This window comes from Fukomys damarensis, unplaced genomic scaffold (assembly GCF_012274545.1).
Source record: "Fukomys damarensis isolate Sample0158 unplaced genomic scaffold, DMR_v1.0_HiC HiC_scaffold_24, whole genome shotgun sequence".
NCBI classification, from domain to species: Eukaryota; Metazoa; Chordata; class Mammalia; order Rodentia; family Bathyergidae; genus Fukomys; species Fukomys damarensis.
Genome location: NW_022900936.1, coordinates 3,817,906 through 3,837,499, shown reverse-complemented (window position 1 = coordinate 3,837,499; position 19,594 = coordinate 3,817,906). Strand labels below are relative to the sequence as shown.

Genomic DNA, 19,594 nt, shown 5'->3' with positions numbered 1-19,594 from the left:
GGTGGGGGGATGGGAGGTGGATGCGGCGCCAGAAACACCGGCGAGGCCCTGGGCTCAGGGGCAAGCTCCCGGGTGTCACCGAGGAGGCCTGGACTCACCCGCCAGCTGACCAGGCCAGCCGTGGAGTGACTCCCTCTGAGTCAGCGGAGAGGAGGCAGGGGACACCCTGCGGAGTGTGACGTGCTCTTTTCGCGCTGATTTGTTTACCCTGAGAGCAGTTCCTCCCAGAGCCAGAGGGCTAGGATCCTGGGCCCATGGGCTGGGAACATTGGATGCCTCTGCCTGCACAGGCAAGGAGTTTGGGTAGTTTCAGAATCAACAGGAGAACCAAGCACCTCCTAGGTAATGTGGCTTTTGCCTGGCCTGTGTGCAGTGGGAGCTACAGGACCACTAGGAGAGCCGGAAGTGCCAGGGACCAGAGTGTTCAGTGCCATTACCCGGGCCCCACCCCTTCTGCAGTTAGTCTGAGGCTTGTGCTTCAAGGAGACTGTGCCCTGGCTTAACTGCCTTTTAGGGTCCTTTATTCAGGGTTTGCTTGTGGGTGAATCCAACCTACAGTCCTTGCCCTGTGAGCTTTCTACTTAGTGTCCTCAAAGGAGCAAACTGTAACTCTAGGGTCCATAATTGTGAAGTTCGGACAACATTTGAGGTCACTTAGACTAAGGGTTTCTTTCAGATGCAGCCACCCGGGTAGGCTCAGGGTTGGGCACCCCGGAGCCTGTCCGAGCTGGATGGGAGGCGGGTTGCTGCACATTTTGGTTTAGGCTCACCACAAATCAAATCCACAAGGCCATACATGTTCACCTTGTAGTCCAGGCAGGAATTTCCAGGAGAGAATGGGAATTTAGCTCAGTGGTTCTGGCACCTGGTTCCATCCCTGGTACCAAAAAAAAAAAAAAAAAAAAAAAAAAAATTCCAGGAGAAACAGGGTTGTTTCTGTCTGAGGCCTTCACTGCAGTGTATATAAATACGATCATACTTGTAACAAATCTGCACATCCAATTCCATGGTGGTTTTAGTTTTAACTTTTAAAATGCATATTATTGTATATGTTTAAGGTATCCAGCGTAACGTTTTAAACTACCCATGTTGTCAGTACTGTATTCTTTAGCCATCTTCTTACTTTTTGTTTGTTTTTGTGTTTTTGGACATGGTCTCTCTGTGTAGTTCAGGCTGGTCTTGAACTCACTATGTAGCCCAGGGTGAACTCAGACTTAGTAGCTCTCCTGCCTCAGCTCTCTGGTGCTGGAACTGCAGACCCACACCACCCCTGGAAAATTGCAAGCAAGCTCGCATTATGTTTTTAGTTTAACTTTTACAAATTTCTATTTACTTGAGCTGAGGTCTTGCTATATGGCCCAGACTGGTCTCAAACGCCTGCTCTCAAGCGATCTTCTTGCCTTAAGCTCCTTCCCCGACATGGCTGAGATAACAGTCGGGCACTGGGGCGGAAACCCCAGGCCCAGGACCCGCTGGGCTACACCTCTGGCCCGACTGACTTTCAGGATATGAGTATTTGAAACTTGAGCTTCTTGGTCGGGAGTCTGAAATAGATAAAGTAAGCTCAGCTGGGAGCAGTGGGCCCGTGTGTGCCCGGTACCCTGGTCTTGCCATCCGAGCTCCCTTGCAGGACAAAGATCTCCTCAGGAGCAGACATCCCAGGGTCACCGCTGGAGGAGTCGCTTCTGTCCGGGACAGGTCCTGTCCTGCCTGCTGCGGGCAGGGCCTCAGGGCAAGCCTAGTCATTCCTCATCCTCCCTAGGGGCTGCGCATCGTAAAACGTTGGCTCGGATGCCAGGGGCTGAGGGGAGCTGTGTGAAGAGGTCTCACACATGCACGTGTACCCGCACCCCCCACACCGTGGGGCCACCCAGTGCCCCTCGGGGTTGGGCCTCAGCGGCCGGGTCAGTGCCCCAGCTGCGCTGACCTTGACCCCACCCCCAGGAGTACGAAGGGGAACGCAACGAGGCGGGCCAGCGGCACGGACGCGGCAGGGCCAGGCTGCCCAACGGGGACGTGTACGAAGGCAGCTATGAGTTCGGGCAGAGGAGCGGCCAGGTCAGCCGGCCCGGGGGAGGGTGGCTTCGCCGCGACGGTCGCTGTTAACGCATCTACCCTTCAGGCTCCGTCTCAGTGACATCATGCATGTATTGCAGGGGATCTACAAGTTCAAAAATGGTGCCCGGTACACTGGACAGTATCTTAAAAATAAAAAGCACGGTCAAGGCATTTTTATATATCCAGATGGATCCAGATATGAAGGTAAACACGTGTTTTTTAACGTGGCAGAGGTTTTTGTCTCTGAACTTGTCTGTGGATGTAGAAATATTCCAGAAAACTTAAGTTTCTCCGGATTAGTCAGTCGTTCAACAAACACACTGGGTGCCTGTGTTCACAGGGTTGACACAAAAGCCAGAAAGCCCTGTAGTTGACCGGTTAATTAACTAGAGTGGGAGACATGGCTGTCCCCGTGGCCAGCGCTTACCCTCCTGGGAGCCTGGTTCTGGCTCTGTCTCCCTCAGGCCGTCCTGGCCCTTCAGTGGACACACTTTCTCTGAACGAGTGGCTTCTTCATTTGCTCATCCGGCTTTCCTGTCTCTGTCCCAGTTCTGTCACGTGATGTGGAGTCCTGGAAAGGCTCCTTCAGCTCCTCCCCGAGGGCCACACCGCCCTCGAGAGGGCCTCACTGCCTGTGCTGGGATGACGGCAGTCTGTCCAGCGGGTGGGCAGCAGCTCTCTGTCCACAGAAACCTGTGTCCTGGGCTTCCTGTCCCCCGCTTGGGGAAACGATATCTTGTCCATCTGTGTCTGAGATCTGTGACCCAGCTTCACACTGTGGTGACATTTGTGACTTTACCTCCGCATGTCCCAGCTTCTGAGGATACAGCGGGTCAGTGCCTGGTCACTGGGGAGAGCTCAGCCAATGTCCACGCCACTCATGGGGACCACGAGTGAAGCACCGCTTTCCTTTGCTGCAGTCCTGTGGACAGCACCAGGGTCCCTGCACACACAGGCCCTCTGCCACTAAGCCGTGCTCTTTTTATTTCACTTTGAGACAGGCTTGCTAAGTTGCCCAGACCAGCCTCCAACTTGCAATCCTCCTGCCTCAGCCTCCTAAGTCACTGGGATCACAGGTGTGTGCCACCCACTTCTTAATGAGGGTGACACATTCTTTACCAGCAAGCTGCGCTCTGGGGTCCTCTTTCCATCCCTGTGACAAGTACCGTCCATGGTCAGCTTAAACGAGGGAAGGTTTACTTTGGCTCATGGCAACAGCGGTTTCTGTCCAAGGTGCAGGGACTCCTAGTAGTGGAGCCTCTCACTTCCGGGCAGCCAGGAAGCAAAGAGAGAGGAGGGGCGGGGTCCCCGCCCCCAGGGACAACGCTCCTCCCACAAAGGCCCCACCTCCTAACAACGGACCGCAGAGTCCGCAGGCTGGGGACTCTGATCTTGAGCCCGCAGGGGTCTGCGCTCCTGCTGCCCTAGTAGGAAGGCGTCTGCGTCCTTGCCTATCTCAGCGGGCCTGCCCCAGCCCAAGGACCATGGCTTGGAACATGGACTGTGAACAGAACAGTAGTGTAGGCCTGCGGGAAATCCTGTCCCAGTTCTCTGAGCCTCGTCACACTGTGGTCGCTTCCAGTTGTAGTGTAGATGTTGACAGATTTGAATAAAATATACAATTTTTAAAAAGATACCCAGAAAGTTAACTTCTGACTTACAGGAGCTGTGGCACCATGGGTGGGGTTCATGACAACGTGTCTTTTACTGCAATAAAATTCTAAACATTGAAACACTGTAAACTTTGATGCCCCCTAGCACTGCCGCCTGTGCCCAGGGGACCCCGCTCTGTCTGGCCTCTCAGCCTCCAGGGGGGACACGGGATGGAGGGAGGTCACGCAGGTGACGGTTGCCCTGCCACGGCAGTTCCAACTCTGACCCGCACACTTCCCAAGCACACTACTGGGGCCCACAACGCCAGCCCCTGCTTCTCTTCTCACCCCAGCTGGCTTTTGTCGTCCCTTCAGGGGAGTGGGCGGAAGACCAGAGGCACGGCCACGGCGTGTACTACTACGTGAACAACGACACCTACACCGGGGAGTGGTTCGCTCACCAGAGGTTTGGCCTCCCCACCAGCACAGCTGTTTATGGAATTGAAGTGGTGGCGGCCTCGGTTGGTTTGCAGCTGCTGGATAGCAAGACCTTGACGTCCCAGGCCCATTCGGGTCTCCCCCAGGCGCTTCCCAGCCAGCCGGAGGTGCAGCCTGCTGAGGCGGCTCCTTAGTGGGGACAGGGCACCCACCCACGTAGGGGACCAAGCCCCAGCTCCCAGCTCTGCCTGAGCCCGGCACACGGCTGGCCTCTGTACCCCTGCTGTGTCACAGAAGGCGTCCTTTGATGGGACACAGAAGCCAACTTATGTGGAGCTGGCTCCACCCCACTGTCCGGTAGAAACCTGAAGGACTTCGAGGGTGCCGAGCCAAAGCAAGCTGTGCCCTCGTCTTTGCAGGCACGGGCAAGGCACCTACTTCTATGCAGAGACGGGCAGCAAGTATGTGGGCAGCTGGGTGCACGGCCAGCAGGTGGGCGCGGCCGAGCTCATCCACCTGAACCACAGGTACCAGGGCAAGTTCCTGAACAAAAACGTAAGTTGGGACCGGGGTCAGATCTCTACTCTAGCTTTGTTTACCCCTCGAAGGGAGGTGGTGGAGCCCTGGGGAGGAAGACCCCAAGCTCCGGCCTCTGCCTCTGGCCAGCCTGCCACTTGTGGTCAGGGAGGGACTGAGCACTGGCCCGGTGCTGGCCCAGGTCTGTGGACTTGGCTCCCAGAGGACTCTGGCTTTGCTTGCTTTTCTTGTTCCAAGGGCTCATGGGATGCAGAGGAACCCTGGGTAATCCAGACCCTACCCCGTGGGCACTTTCGGTGGCTTTGACTGGGGTGCAAGCGGAAACTGTCCCCGTGGAGAGTCTTGCTGAGCCAATGATGGGTGATACTACAGGCTGCCACGGGGAACACTGAACTCTTAACGAAGACTCTCTGAGTTTCATTTGCATTGGTGCACGCCTTACCCATGAATTTGGCACACTCTCAGTGAGCTAGACTAGGCTGATCTGAAAGAGTAAGAGTGAAATGGAAGGTTTGTTCTGCTAGCTGTAAGAAACTCACGTCCTACGGATAATGCACCAGGACTTTCTAACGGTAAAGCATCTCAGTACTAGGATGGCCCCGCCTACCCTCTTGCCCCGCCCCGCCCACTTCCTCGTCCCGAGTGTGTTCTCCGATTTCTGTTCGCTCTCTCTGTCTCTGTCTGCCTGTCTGTCTGTCTCTCACACACACAGCTTATACAGAAGCAGTTTTGAGATTTGACTCACACAAATAAGGTCATGCTGTACGGGGACACAGAGTTGTGCCGTCTCTGCTTTTCCGGGGGGTGTTGAAGGGAATGTAAGCAGGACACTGGTTGGGACTGAGCTCCTGTGCTAGGCCCCGCAGGCCAGAGTGAACAGAGCCACTCACACCCAAGTTCTGTGACCCCATGCACAGCGAGGCTGCCGGCCTGACTCCAAGCAGCCAGGAGAGGGGGTGGCCTGGCCCCAGACAGTGTTGTGCCGGCAGGTGCGGTGATGGAGTCCTCACTGCTGTGGCCCTGTAAGAAGTGGCTTTGAAATGACCAATCTGAATGTCATTCTCTGCTTCTTTATCAGCCCTTCTGTCTGTAAATCAGCCTGTGCTCGCTCATTGGAACACATGTTCTATTTGGAGAGTTGGTGCCCAGATCTAGAATCACAAATAAAAGCCAATGAGATGTTAGAGCTAATGTGATTGTAGTTTTGTCTCTTGATAGTAATGTTTGTGCGGGATGATTTATGTAGTATGTATGTAGGTAATGAATTTGCAGAATGTACAAGTACTGAGATTTTTTTTTGGTTCCCGATACCAGGAATCAAACTCAGGACCTTGCACTTGCCAGGCAAGTGCAGCAGCACTGAGCTACACCCCTGGCCCATAAGTACTGAGATTTTAAACTGACTCATAATGCCGGTTATCTAAGCAGCTCTGTCCATTCATGTTCTCAACAATAGAGTATGAGTCCTTCTATCACGTGTTCTCCCCAACCTTGGGTCTTATCAGTCTTTAGTTTTATTTTTTTGCTTTTAAAAAAAATATAAAACTGTTGTCCCACTGTTTGAAAGCACATTTCCCTGGTTACTAGTGAGGCCAAACATTTCCCACACTCTCTCAGGAAATCCCCGGCTCATGTCCATGGGGCAAGTTATCGGGTGGTGTGATCTGAGGTAGGGGCACAGAAATGAGTGAAACAGATCAGAAAGCAGATAAAACTACGGGACGCTTGGTGAAGGCACCATTTCAAATGAATGGGGCCAGTGATGTAGCTCAGTGGTGCCGCTGCCTGCCTCGCCAGGGCAAGGTTTTGAGTTCAATCCCTGGTACCAAAAAAAACAACAAACAAACAAACAAAACACCCTGTTCAAATGAATGAACATGTAGGGGGTAGGGTCTGGCACTGATCGGGGACAACTGGATCACCATTTGGGAGAATTCATCCCTCAGCTTATAGATGAAGGCACTTTCTAAAATGAAATTTAAATGGAATCGAGATAATCACATATGGAAGAAATAAGTGAATATTTTTTACCTTTGAAATTAGGAAAGAGGACTTTTTACACAGACTCATAAAGGAAAAGCCAGTAGATCTAGTTTCACAAAGATAATCCCTTCTTAGAGCCAGGTGTGGTGGCGCACACCTGTAATGCCAGCACACTTGGAGGCTGAGACAGAAGGGTCAGAAGTTCGAGCCCAGCCTGAGGAATCTAGCGACTTACCGAGACCCTGTCTCAGAAATAAAAAAGGCTGAAGACCATAGTGCAGTGTGAAATGGGATTGAACCTGGTTTGAATCCTTGGTAACACGCACACACACACCCACACGTGACCCTTATAGATTAGGAAACACTGAAGAAAATGTAAGAGGCACAAGAGAAGTGGCTAGGATATTTGCAACATTTAGTGTGTGAAGGATCTGTAGCCATCAGTGTGGTTTAAATAATCCCCATAAATATGTACAATAATAACATGTTCATCAAAGACTTATACAAAAGTTTAAGGAAGTGTCAAGTGCTCTGTTTTATTACACGGTGCATACGTGTATGCAATTACTATGCAGTAACTCGTACGTTGGTATAATTAGAATTGAATTTTAAAAGTGTTTTAAAATCTTGAAAATATCTAGCCTTCACAATAACTTGAATGGAGCAACTAAAAATGCTGAGGTTCCTGCTTTTTATATAAAGACCCTGTAAGGAGACAATGCTCAAGCCCAGAAAAATGAGAGTCTGGAGCCTCTGCAGTATTTGGGGAAAAGGTCATCAAGACCTCACTCTGGATAGAATATTTATAATTTGTTCTGGGATTCCCTGGAAAACTACCCTAAAGATTTAATTCAGAATGTGTTGGCTAAGGAGTCCCTTGTCAAATTAAAAAAGGGGAGGCGTAGCAATGTCAAAAACATTATATTCCACAGATGAAATTAAAACCAGGCTGACAACTGGCTGGGCAGAACAACATTTGTAGCCATCCGGAGCGATCCATAGTCTATTTATGAGTAAAAATAGTTGCTGTGTAATTATGGTCAGATTTTTATTCAAACTAAACCAAACCACCCAACCAAACAAAAACCCTACCTGCTTGAAAGAAAGTAGTGGAACATATCAAGATATTGGTAGCAGTTGGGTCTGGCCGGTTTGCCAGTGGGTGCGGACCTGTTCAGATTTTTATGATGACGAACATCAGTAGCAGAAGGCACTGAACATAACGACACGGATGTAGGCTCTGCGGTCTCATTAGCTGCCCACCCGTAAAGCGGCATCCTTTAATCCGGGCCCCACCTCCCCCGGTGCCGCGGCTGGGGTGGGCGGTAGTCCGGAAGCGATGTTTGCTGTTTCCCTGAGGTGGACCCGAAACCTGTCATCTTCTCTTTGCCCGTAGCCCGTTGGCCCTGGAAAGTACATATTTGACGTTGGATGTGAGCAGCATGGCGAGTACCGCCTCACAGACGTGGTGAGTTGAAGGGAGGACACGGTTTGGTGCGTTCGAGGACAGAAAGGCTTCACCACCCCGTCCAGATTTGCCTGAGAGGTTAACTTCACATTTTCATTTCCCTTTTATATTTTATACACCTGTGTGAAACTAAACTGTCAGAAGTAACCGCTCTCACAGACGGTCATTGCCAAAGTCTAGGCCTAGTTTCTGCCCATAAGAACTGCTCGTCCCCAGTTAGGGATTCCAGGCAGCGGCAGGTCCAGAAATGGCCACAAAACTCTGTAAAGCTCTGACTCGGGAGGCGACTGTGTGTCAGGGTGGACGTGCTCCTCCGGGAGCCTGGATAATACGTAATTTTCTCTTTTCTCCTTTCCATTATTTAGCAGTACTATTAATACCAAATTCCTATTAAAAACTGCCAGCTAATGTCCCTGCCACAGGGCACCCACATAAAGATGGGGTGAGTGCCGGGTGGGGGTCTGGCTTTACTAGCGTCTGACCTGTACCTGCAGATAACTAGCGACTTAGGCAGATGGCTGGATATTATACTAGTTTTGAACCGTTGACTTATTTGTTAACTGATGTCATTTTTACCATAAGAAGTTTGCAATTTTAGAGTTAACCCTGGGGCCGGGGATTTAGCTCTGTGGCTCTGCTGCCTGCCTCGAAAGCACAAGGTCCCAAGTTCAATTCCCAGCACCAAACAAACAAACACCCAAACAAATAAAGAGTAACCCTGACTTGGCAAAAAAAAGCGTCAAGTTGTGCTTTTATTTTTTTGCTCTCTGAAGCCTTCTCAGTACTCCTTTCCTGTGAGCTGAGACGTAAATATTGTAAGCAGACTGTCCTGAATCTGCATAGTTTCTTTTCTGAAACAGAGGATAGTACATATATGCCTCTGCCATAAAGTTTAATTTTTAAAATAGGCACAGGAAGTGATTAATAGCAATAATAACACAATTAGGACTACGCTGTCATCGAAGTTACGTGAATGTGTTTTTTCTCCAACTCACTCTGCCTGAATTGTACTGTACTGCCGATTTTAATAACTCAGTGTATGGTTTTTCCTCAAGTCCAGAATTTTCACTTAGAGGAAATATTCCACGGTGCCTCTCTGGGGAAGGGCTTTACCAGCCTCATCGCCGTGGCCAAGGGGAGGGAGCGTCCCTGGGATGTGGCCCTGGGATCTGAGCACTGAGGGACTGAGGGACCCAGAGCGGAGCAGAGTGGACGGAGCAGTCTGACACTTAGCGACTGTGTATTTCTGGAGCTTCTACCTCCTATTTTAGACCGCAGCTGACCCGGAGAGTGTGGCCATGCGGAGGGGGCTGCCGGCCTTCTCCGCCTTGGCTGGGACCTTGGCTCCCGTGCCTGTGGCTCCCGATCCTCTTGTCAGCCCCCTCGAGTCACCGGGGCGGCTTCAGACCCACTTGTCCTCAGCCCGCGGGTCCCCTGAGGCTTGGGCCCTGCAGGCTCCACCCAGCCCTGCTTGCTGGCCTCCTCCATGCCTCCTGCTGGCTGGCTTGACTCTCGGCTGACTCCACCCAGCTTTGCTATTCTGGGTGCCCGGCTTCCAAACCTGGCTTTCCCGTTTCTTCCTTGGCGCCCTCGGATTTTAACATTGAAGGGATCCGCCGGTCCTTACCCCTTCAACCCCCAGCCGTGCTCAGACCCCCTCCCCTGGCCAAGAGCCCAGGGTCGGTGTCCCTCACAGCTCCTCCCTCCTGCGATGTCCCTTCCTGCACACCGGGCTCTCCATATCCCCAGAACAGCCCTCAGCCACCAGTCGTCCGTAGAGCAGACGGCCGCCTTCTTCTGTGACCAGCATCTTCTGTGATCTCAGCCCATCTGTCCCCTTAGCCTTGTTCCCTGCTTCTTCCTTTGGAGCCCTTTTGCAGCTAAAAGTAGCCACTGGCTGGGCTGCACCCCGAGCTAACCAGAAAATGGCCTTGAGCTGTGCATGGCAGTGCACGCCTGTAATCCCTGCACCCAGGGCCTGAGGCAGGAGGATCGCCGCAACTTTGGGGCTGGGCCACATAGTAAGGTCAAGCACAGACTGAGCTGCATAGCTAGTAGATCTCTGAAACAAAAATAGACCCCATCTCCAAAGAAGGTCATATTAGAAGGCAGTGGGGTTAGGACTCCCAAGCACCTATTTTAGGGGTGGCTGGTGGGAGCCAGCAGTGTTGAGGAAATGATTCCAAGTCCCCGAGGTGCACACACGAGGCTTTGGGGTCCCCACTGGTGAGGGAGCAGGGAAGACAAGATGGGCAGAGGCAGCAGTTGCCCGCGGTGTAGCCCTGGGGGCCTCAGTGTTAAGGAGCGAGGACGGGGAGGTAGGGGTGCGATGCCCGCAGACTGGGCCAGACCTGGGGCTCTGTAGCTCTGGGGAAGGGACATGGCCTGGAGTCGGCAGCTGCCAGCCATGCGTGGCCTCAGCTCAGGTCACAGTGCCCAGAGGACATCACCCCAGAGCTGCTGACTCAGAAACCCCGAGTCGGGGAGGGCACGGGGTGCTGTGTCACCTCCCTGGGGACAAAGTCGGACATTTGGGGGCCAAACGGAGCCCCGAGGCTGGAGGTCCTGGCAGAGATGTCACCCGTTCCACGGATCCCGTCACCTACGACTGTGAGGCTGGTGAAGTGGGGTCATGCTGGCTGCCTGCCCACCACGGTGGGAATGGCACATTCCTGAGACAGTGAACCTCCGTTCCTCTCTTCTGGGGTCCCACGTCCATGGCCTCTGTGTCATTACTCGGACATCTTCAGCTTAGCCCTTTCCGGGAAATGAGGTGATTTTGTGGTTCGGAGCTGGGAAATGTGGCCCAGTAGCTGAGGAGTGCAGGGCCCATGGCCCCCTCCCTCCCACAGCAGTGTGTGTCAGAAGGGTGGGCACAGCCCTGCTTTCTGGGCCTCCGCTCCCAGCTAGGTCTTTGGAGAGGATGCCGAGGGTGAGCAGTGTCACAAAAGGCTCCACACCCAGTCCGGCCTCTTTCCTTTGCTTCCAGTATTCCAGACCCAGGCTGCGCAAATGTTAGCGAATTTTATTTTCTGCCCTGGAAATAGGAGAGAGTAGAAGAGGAGGAGGAGGAGGCCCCAGTCAACGTGGTCCCTAAATGGAAAGTGACCCAGATCACAGAGCTGACTCTGTGGACCCCAAACCTCCCTGAGGAGAAGCCCCCCTTGGAGGGACCTGGCCCGGAGGAGGCGCTTGGAGAGGAGGGTAGGGTCATCCTCCGGTCTCTGGGGAGGATCTCTGGGATGTGCCCGGGGCGGCAGAGAGTCCAGCCTGAAGCTGGTCTGGAGACCTGGGCAAGCTGGACGTGCCCGGCATGGACGGCTCGGGCTGGCCTCTTCTTGTCTGCCAGACCCCTCCCTCCATCCCAGAGGCTGGTGTTGTGGCCCAGAAGGGTGAAGCAGGGGTCCTTGGGCCATGTTCCTTCCACTGAAAGTGGTCAGAAGCCCCAGCAATCGGCTGGGGGAGCGACCTTCATTCTCCTGCCAGCTGGGTGATGTCCGTGCCCGGCCAGCTCCGGACTGTCCATGTGGTCCCTACTGCCCCCACTTGTCCCCTGCACAGCCTCCCTGCCGTGTCATCTTCCCAGTGGTCAGCAGTGGCCACCAGCCAGCCCCTGTAATGGGGAGGGGTGCTCTGAGGCTGGGGTCCTTGATCTCAGGAGGAGGGGGCTTGCTGGGCAGGCTAGGGGAGGGCAGTGGACCCAGGCCATTCGGCCTCTACCTGCTGCCTCTGTCCCTCCACTGCCAGGCGCCACGGAGCTTGAGGAGGAAGCCCAGGTTCTGCCTGATGCTTTTGAGGGTGAGCTGGACCTGCAAGGAGGAGAGGACGATGCGGACGCCTGGGAGTACAGTTACGACGTGGACCAGGGTGAGGACGGTGGTGGCCAGTCCGAGGGCAGGTGTGGGCCCCGCAGGCCCGGGGACCAGGCTCCCCTTCCTTCCTCAAGGCCATGCGAGTGGCCTCCTTCTGGTTCTCCTCAGCAAACGCCGGCTTTGAGGAAGAGGAGGAAAGACAGGCCGAGCTGCAGGACTGAGGGCCGCTCGGGAGAGCGAGGCTGCACCCAAAGCCGGGGCCGGCAGTCCCGGATCCTTCTCGCAGTGTTAGGTTGGTTGATGGCTGCAAATAAATCCCCCATCTCTCCTCGTTTCTGGAGCAACTGCTGCTGTGTGTTCTTTGTATTTTTAAAACATTTTTCTATTTTTAGAAATTTCTCTTAGTGCACGGTCGTGATTACTAACAATTAATTCATTATTGGGGTAACGCAGCTTCCCCCGAATCTCTTGGTTCTCTTCCCGTTTGCAAAAGCTCTCACTCCCTCTCTCCTATTATCTGCCTTTTATTATGTCTTTATTTGTACTTCAAGTTTCTCATGTACGAGAAACCATCTGATAGTTCACCTTCTCTGTCTGATTTACTCCCCTTAACATTGTGGTCTCGGGGGCGTCCATTTCCCCACTGATGACTCAAGTCACCCTTCTGTATGGCAGAGCAGTGCTCCATCAGGTAGAAATCCTTCAGTACTTCTCTCCCACATGGTGGTGACTTTGCAGAGTTCACTGTAGGGACGTTAGATAATCGTCACGTCTTCCCTGTGGCTTTTATCAGTTACTGATAATTGGGAGGCCTGGCACAGTGCCACACGCAGGCACACCACTGTCCACAGAACTGCACTACTAACTGGTGCGGGGGGCAACCCTGAAAAATCTCCCCAAATTTGCTCTTTTTTTCTTTCCATACAGGGACTGTTGTAATTGTCAGTGGGTTACTTCCCTGGCTTTGCGATGGGGTTGATTTCTTCGTGTGTGAACTGATGGTTCTCATAACACCCAACCTAAAGTAACCGAGAGCAAAGGGAAATAAAATGTCATTGAGTGTGATTTGGAGGGAGGCGATGGCCTGCACCTCGGAGGGTGTGTGCCGATCTGCAGGGTTCGTGTGGGTGTGCACAGTGTATAGGCACACGCGCTCTCCTAACGGTGTGTGGCATTGGAACAGCACATACACCTGACAAAGGAGATTAGCCAAATTGAGATTTGGAAAAGTCAAATAATCTTGTCTTTAAAAAGCATGTTCGGGTGGGGATGTGGCTCAGTGGCACAGCGCCTGCCCGGCAAGTCCAAGGTCCTCAGTTCGATCCCCAGGACCAAAAAATTTTAAATTAAAAAAGTCAAGGCATTTTCAAAGCCACCCAACTGTGTCTAACATCAGCTGTTGCACTCTGGTGTTGCCCATGCCAGGCTCTCACGGCGTTTTGAACTATGGAGGTTCAGTGTATTTGTGCTCACATAGAGCTGGAAAAAGATTTCAATGACCAGAGTGGTGGAAGAAAGAATAAAGCACCCCTAAGGTAACAGGAGCCACAGACCGGCTTCAGGTGGCCCTGAGCTGCCCCGGGGCGTCCCTGGAAGGGCTCCCGAAGTCACACTGCTGTCTGGGGCTGGCCGGTCTCTGGACTGGGGCCTTCCACAGGGCGAGAGGAGGGAGCTCCAGGAGGCCGAAGCCTGAGCTGGTGCCCTGTCCCTTTTTTCAGTGTAAACCTGTGCAGGGCGCAGTGACACAGTGATTCTGGGCAGGACGAGGCTGCACCTCCGGCCTTTCCTGGAGCGTGGCTGGTTTGGCCACGGAGCGCCTGGCGCTCAAAGGCATCTAGCCCAACAGTGTCACTAAGAGTTTTTCATACTGTTACGTGTTGAGGTGACATTTTGACTATATCCAGCTAAACAGAAATACTTTGCTAAAGTTAACTTTACCGGCCTCTTTCTCCTGTTCTAACGGGGCTGTGGAAGGGCAGGACCCCTGCACTCTGGCCATGCCCTGTTGGGACCCCAGCCGGAGCCCGGTCTCCGCAGCTGCCTGGCATCCAGGTGGGAAGGAGGCCACCCTGCCCCGCCGGGACTCCCCCAGAAGAGATCCCAGCTTTGGGGGCCTGTGACACTCGGGGTGTGGCTTCCTCCAGGGTGTCTGTGCTCAGGCGTGGGGTCCCCCGCTGGGCCCGTGAGGGGAGCAGGAGGGGCCTTGTCGGTGGCCGAGGTTGGGGGACACATTTTTCTTCCCTCCCCTCCTACATGGACCACAGGAAGTGGTCCCGGAGCACATGTGTCACATAAACACAGGATTCCAGGCGATGAGAGGGTGTGCAGGGTGACATGCACAGTCCGGGGGACACGGGACACGCAGAGGGGGGCTCTGGGAGGAAGACCAGCTGCTGCAGGAGCCCCGGTCTCCTTTTCTGTCATGCTGACACCCTCTGCCAGAGACCAGGGCTGCGGAGCATTCGGGGAGATGGCGCATCCCTGCCACCAGGGGGCACTGTGGCCATGGCGTGGCCGCCCCTGCGTGTGTGCTATATAATTGTACACTTACATGCTAGGGACTGCCATGGGCATTGACAGAAATGTGGCTCCAAAGACGTCACTCCAGCCTCACCCCCACCCCACCTTGTCCCTCAAAGTGAGGACCACACAGGGAAGAATGCCATTGAGGGTTTGCTGAATGAATGCACGGGTACATTCTATGAAGGAATGTGTGGGTTTTTCCTGACTACAGGGCTGCGGTTTCCCAGAAGCCCCAAGCTTCAAGGCCCTTGAGGTATTGTTAGGAGAGCCTGAGGCAGCTGGAAATTCCTATGCTCCACCTGCTTGGAAGGGCACTGCAGAGTCACCAAGTCATCCCATCTCAGTGCAGCCCTGGGAGGCAGGAGCAGTCCTTACAGGTGGGGAAACTGAGGCACGCAGGGCGAAGGTCCTTGCCAGGTTCCTGTGCCCACAGCAGACATTGCTAATCAATCCTGCATTCTCCGTTGTTGAACTCTGACCTGCAGCCACTGCCAAGTGCTCAGCACCAGAGCATCAGGAGAAGCATGTGGCCGAGAGTAATTTTGTCCACACAGGAAGGGTATGGCTGGGTCTCACGGTGGTCAGCCCTCCAGCCTCTCGGAGAGCCATGCTCCCTGCTCTGTGATGGTGTCGAGGCCATGCGTGGGCTGTGGGGACACCGTGGGGAGCCCCGTCCACTGCTGGACCAGCTTCCTCCAAGCCAGAGCCACGGCTGGGGTCAAAGCTCACCCGCTTCCCTCCTCTGCTCCTGTTTGCAGCCTCCCTGCCCCCCACAGAGGAGGTGTGACTCTGACACTCAGCTCTGGGGGAGCAGAGACAGGGAGGGCTGTGGTGGGCCGGGCCCCAGGGGACCCAGGCCCTAGGACCGCACTGGGAACTCCATGACCAAAGGGCCTTCCTCCCCGCCTCCTTCCGATTGAACCTAAGGCTTTCACACCGAGCTACACCCTCAGCCCTTTTTAAAAAGATGCTTCGTTTTTTTGAGACAAGGTCTAAGCCACTAAGTTGCCCATGTGGGGCTCACACTTGTGACCCCCCTGCCTCAGCCTCCCAGAGTGCTGGGATGACAGGCGCATGCACCACCATGAAAGGGATTTTCACACGGTGTTAGGGATCTAGAGGGGCGTGAGGATGCTGGGCCCCCAGGTGGCATGAGGGTCCTTGGGAGAGGAAGGCTGGAGGTGACGTGGGGGCACAGCAGAAGTAGAGAAACAGGGCGGAGGACGCTGCTGGCCCCGATGGTGGAAGTGCTGCGAGTCAGGGATTGCAGGCGCCTCCCGACCCTGGGAGCAGCCAGGAAAGGGCTCTGCCCAGGGCCTGGGGGCCACCACCTGCTCCGCTCTAGGCTCCATGAGTGGTCGTGGGAGGCAAAGGTGCTGCCGGCTGCCGGTTCCCTGAGTGAGTGGCGAGTCGGCACCGCTGCAAAAGAGCGGATGGGAGCAGGGATGCCGCGGCTCTGGGTTCCGATCCCTTTATTGTCGATTGCACCTCTCGTCACGGTGTTGATGAAAATAGGAAAGGGACAGACAGCTGGGACCAGCCTGGGAAGTCAGCACCCAGAGCTGGACAGATGCTTCGTGTGTGAGTGTGAGCGTGTGTGAGTGTGAGTGTACACCGGGCGTCGGCTCCTGGAAGCCAGGCTTGGGTCCTATCTCCCCGCAGGCTGCGGCTGGCCCCTCGTCACAGGTCTCAGGACACTGCAGCTGGACGCACAGCCGAGCCACACATGGCAGCGGAGCCGAGGCAGGCGCAGGTGTCCCGCCATCAGTGTGCTTTGTGCTCCTGCGAGTTGCATGGGCAAGGCGGGGATGGCCCACGAGGCGCTCCTCACTGGATGCCGTGGCTCAGCTGCCTGGGATCCAGTTCCTCCAGTTGAACGCCGCGTTGGCCCCGTGCGTGAGAGTCCTCACGGGTGGGCTGGCCAGCTCCCACTTCCCTTCCTCTGTGTTTTCTTCACAGAAGCACATGCCCAGGGCAGGGATCTAGAACAGAGTGCGAAGCCCTTTACCAGTGTCTCACAAGTCACTTGAGATGGCTCGGTTTGGGACTAGTTAGCTGTAAAGCCACTGGCAGGCCTTCCTGGCCCTTGCAGGTGCATGACCCTCCCAGGCTACTGTAAGCCTTGGAATCAAGGCCAGAGTCCCACCGTCCCCCCACCAGCCATGGGCCATGGGACACCGGGGAACACTGGCCCACTGATGGCTCCCTGTGATACATGAGAACCCTGGGCAAGCCCGGTGACCGCCCCAGGGGAGGCGGGGCGAGCTGAGCTTCCCGCCCCCAATTCCTGGTCGGCTGGTTGTCCAACACGGTTCTCCAAGGGCTGGTCCCAGTCTGCCCCACTGTCACTGCCTGTCACTGGACGTTTACACCCACAGGGCTCAGCACCCAGGCCACAGGCTGGATGTGACTCAGCAGGCTGCACTCCCTTCTGCCCAGGCGTGTCCCTGCCTGTCCCCAGAGGGAGAGCCAAACCCTTCCCTCCTCACCCACGTTGCTCTCTCCTGACCGGACGTTTATTTTGCCACTTGGGTGGCAAGGAATCAAAACAGGAGCTGAGTTTTAAAACATCCATTCCCTTGTGCGTTTCAGTGTTGGGGACAGAGGGCCCAGGGTGCCGTGGCAGGGATGAGGGCGACAGGCCTGTCCGCCGGCCCTGCCAGGGCTGCTCTCTGCACAGGGGCAGAGGTGCACACCCTCCGAGGCCCAGGCCTTGCTGGCCTGGGTGGCCGGACATCAGCGTGCCCTCTAGGAGGGACGTGGCAGCCTTGTGCCTCTGTGGCAGTTGCCTGAGGGCCCCAGAGATGGGAGGACCAACACACCTTTCTCACCAGCTGGGCGAAGGCTCCGCAGTCCCGGGGTGGGAGTCCGAGGAGTGGCCGGGTGCAGGAGTCCAGGGCAGAGCTGTGGCTCACGATGAGGATGGTGCCCGCTGTGGACAAAACACCCCGGGTCACTGCAGCCACAGAGAGTGCCCGGAGCCCAGGGCCTTTGCAATGAGCTGCAGCTCAGCCCTTTTTATCTTTTATCTTGAGACAGAGTCTAGCTAAAGTCACCAAGCCCTTGCCTTCCTGGCGCAGCCTCCCAGAGTGCTGGGATTACAAGCTGGAGCACCCCTTTTATCAGTCTCTTAAATTGTGGGAGTGGAGCTGCCATGCAGAGGCCCATGGCAGGAGGCAGGTGTGATCAGTGATAGCGTTTTCCTCACCCTGGCTTCTGTGCATTAATTTTCAGAGGCACCCCCTCCCCATGAAGTGTAGGGGGGCAGCCTCAGCTCGGGATGGAGTAAGGGGGTGACCTGAGCCCCTCTGTGCGCCACCACTTGGGTGCAGTGGGCCAGAGATGGGGTGCAGGGGGACTGTTACCCAGGCCCCAGAACTGCACCCCCAGCTCTGTGCCCTCAGGCACAGGACCCTCAGTTGGCCAGGGATTGGGACAGGGGATGTTGGGCCGACTCCCACCCGGGGTGACCCCAACCCCAAGGCCGCTGCACCCGAGGACGTGGGGGCTTACGTTCTGGGGGGCAGGCACCCAGGACCCGCTCCATACTTCGTGCACAGCGGTCCACGTACTGCGCGTAGCTCTCGGCTGGCAGGAGGGAGCAGAGGGGGAATGCAGGCCTGAGGAGAGGAGGGGCGGCTGTGCCCTGGCTCCCTGGACAGGGACTGGGGTCTGGGCTGGGCAGCCGGGAAGGAGAAGCTTCTCCCCACGGCCCTGCTCTGCCCCAGCCTGGGGCCGTATCCAGTCCAGCGGGGCTGAGCAGAGGACCCAGATGCACTCCTGGGTCACCAGGCGAGGCTCCTCCAAAGTGTGGGGTCTGTGCTGCCCTCGTAGGTCAGTTTTAGCAAAAGCCCCACCCCAGGTGACACCCCCAGGATTCTGGCAGGTAGGCTTAGCACAGTCCCCACCCTCCGGGTTTCCCAGCCCCACCCTCTCTGTCCCGACTCCGCCACTCTTCTGAAAGCAACACACTTGTTCTTGAAGAGGAAAGAGACCCCCCACCCCACCCCACCCCGTGGTGGAGCCCCGAGGGCGTTACCTGTAGTCAGGGTCCACACTGAAGCCAGCCTCTCTCAGTTCTGCCAAGGCCATGAAGCTCGGGCTGGCTTTGCTGGCCTCCCATTTGGTCCACTCAAAGATCCCTGGCTCTATTCTTATCTTCACTGTCTTCTCTAGTTTGAGCTCTGGATTGGAGCGAACACAAGTGTTTATTGTGGTCACGTAAATGTGTCTCTTCCCAGCTAGATCTGACCCATGTACGGATTTAAATAACCTTTCAAAAACAGCGAATACGGTTGGGGCAGGAAACACAGCCCTGCCATTTCTGAGCCCAGCAGGGCCACGAGAGGCAGGATGCTCTGTCTGCCCCGACCAGACATCTCCCGGTGCCTGGGCCAGGACTTGGCGAGCCCCGGAGGAGGGAGGGCGCCATCGTCCGCGACAGCCCCTAACATTTGGTATGCTGACTGCAGGACCTATTGGAAAGAGCATCTTTTTATGAGCTAAAAAAAAAAAAAGCCTTCACATTTTTATTTGAAATGGAGAAAATGTCATTAAATGCAATGGTTGGAAATAAAATGAGTCCCATGAATGTGTCCTGAGTCCTTGGAACGGCTTCCTGCCCGGAGCACATCTCGGCAGGTCTGAGGAGCGGCTGGACTGGGGAGGGGCCTGGCACCCTGGCTTTCCCGAGTTAACACCGGATTTAGAAACGCGCGTCCTTCCTCAGGCAGAAGAGTAATGGTGGGTGCTCCGTACGTACAGCCGGTCCAGTGGGGATCATGTTAAACACACTGACACCAGCACGGTGGACAGCATCTGTGAGAGCTTTATATCTTGTGTGCAAGAGACCAAGTGAGAGGGCTGGAGAAAAGTCCCCACGTGGGACACGGATGTGAGTAACGAACCGGGAGCAGGGACCAAAACGGCAGAGGCCTGAGCAGGTCTTCTGAGCTCACGGGTTTACTTCTGAGTGCAGAGGCTGCCCTGACAATGTTCTTTATCTTCCTGTGCATGTTGCCACGGCGAGGAAAAGAAAGTCAAGGCCCTCACAGGTAAAGAACCCGACAGTGTAGGACACGAAGGCCCGGGTGGGAGAAAGACCCTTGGCGCTCGACACCGATAGGGGAGCGGGGCGTTGAGGGTCCTCATTTCCTGGCCTGGGGCTGCAGTCCCTTCTCTCA

The 19,594-nt window shown here is 55.2% G+C and overlaps 2 protein-coding genes across 5 annotated transcripts in view; one reads left to right on the top strand and one right to left on the bottom strand.

Annotated features, from left to right (window-relative positions):
* Rsph1 (radial spoke head component 1) overlaps positions 1–12,189 on the top strand; it is a 12,772-nt gene extending 583 nt beyond the window's left edge. The window contains exons 2-9 of one of the 3 annotated variants that reach the window (XM_010636492.3): positions 1,945–2,058; positions 2,157–2,262; positions 4,026–4,116; positions 4,508–4,643; positions 8,005–8,076; positions 11,124–11,280; positions 11,824–11,943; positions 12,057–12,189. In XM_010636492.3, coding sequence (XP_010634794.1) covers positions 1,945–2,058; positions 2,157–2,262; positions 4,026–4,116; positions 4,508–4,643; positions 8,005–8,076; positions 11,124–11,280; positions 11,824–11,943; positions 12,057–12,109 — 849 coding nt within the window. In that variant the 3' untranslated portion in view covers positions 12,110–12,189. Of the gene's footprint in view, positions 1–1,944; positions 2,059–2,156; positions 2,263–4,025; positions 4,256–4,507; positions 4,644–4,862; positions 6,816–8,004; positions 8,077–11,123; positions 11,281–11,823; positions 11,944–12,056 lie in introns of those variants that run through there. The other 2 variants (XM_010636496.3, XM_010636495.3) reach the window with 2 other exon arrangements.
* Positions 12,190–15,857: 3,668 nt separating this feature from the next.
* Positions 15,858–19,594, bottom strand: part of Ubash3a (ubiquitin associated and SH3 domain containing A) — a 28,940-nt gene continuing 25,203 nt past the window's right edge. The window contains exons 11-14 of one of the 2 annotated variants that reach the window (XM_010636483.3): positions 18,451–18,595; positions 17,925–18,031; positions 17,234–17,343; positions 15,858–16,393 (exon numbers count right to left, since the gene is read on the bottom strand). In XM_010636483.3, the coding sequence (XP_010634785.1) occupies positions 16,256–16,393; positions 17,234–17,343; positions 17,925–18,031; positions 18,451–18,595 (500 nt within the window). In that variant the 3' untranslated portion in view covers positions 15,858–16,255. The remainder of the gene's footprint in view (positions 16,394–17,233; positions 17,344–17,924; positions 18,032–18,450; positions 18,596–19,594) is intronic. The other variant, XM_033755959.1, reaches the window with a different exon arrangement.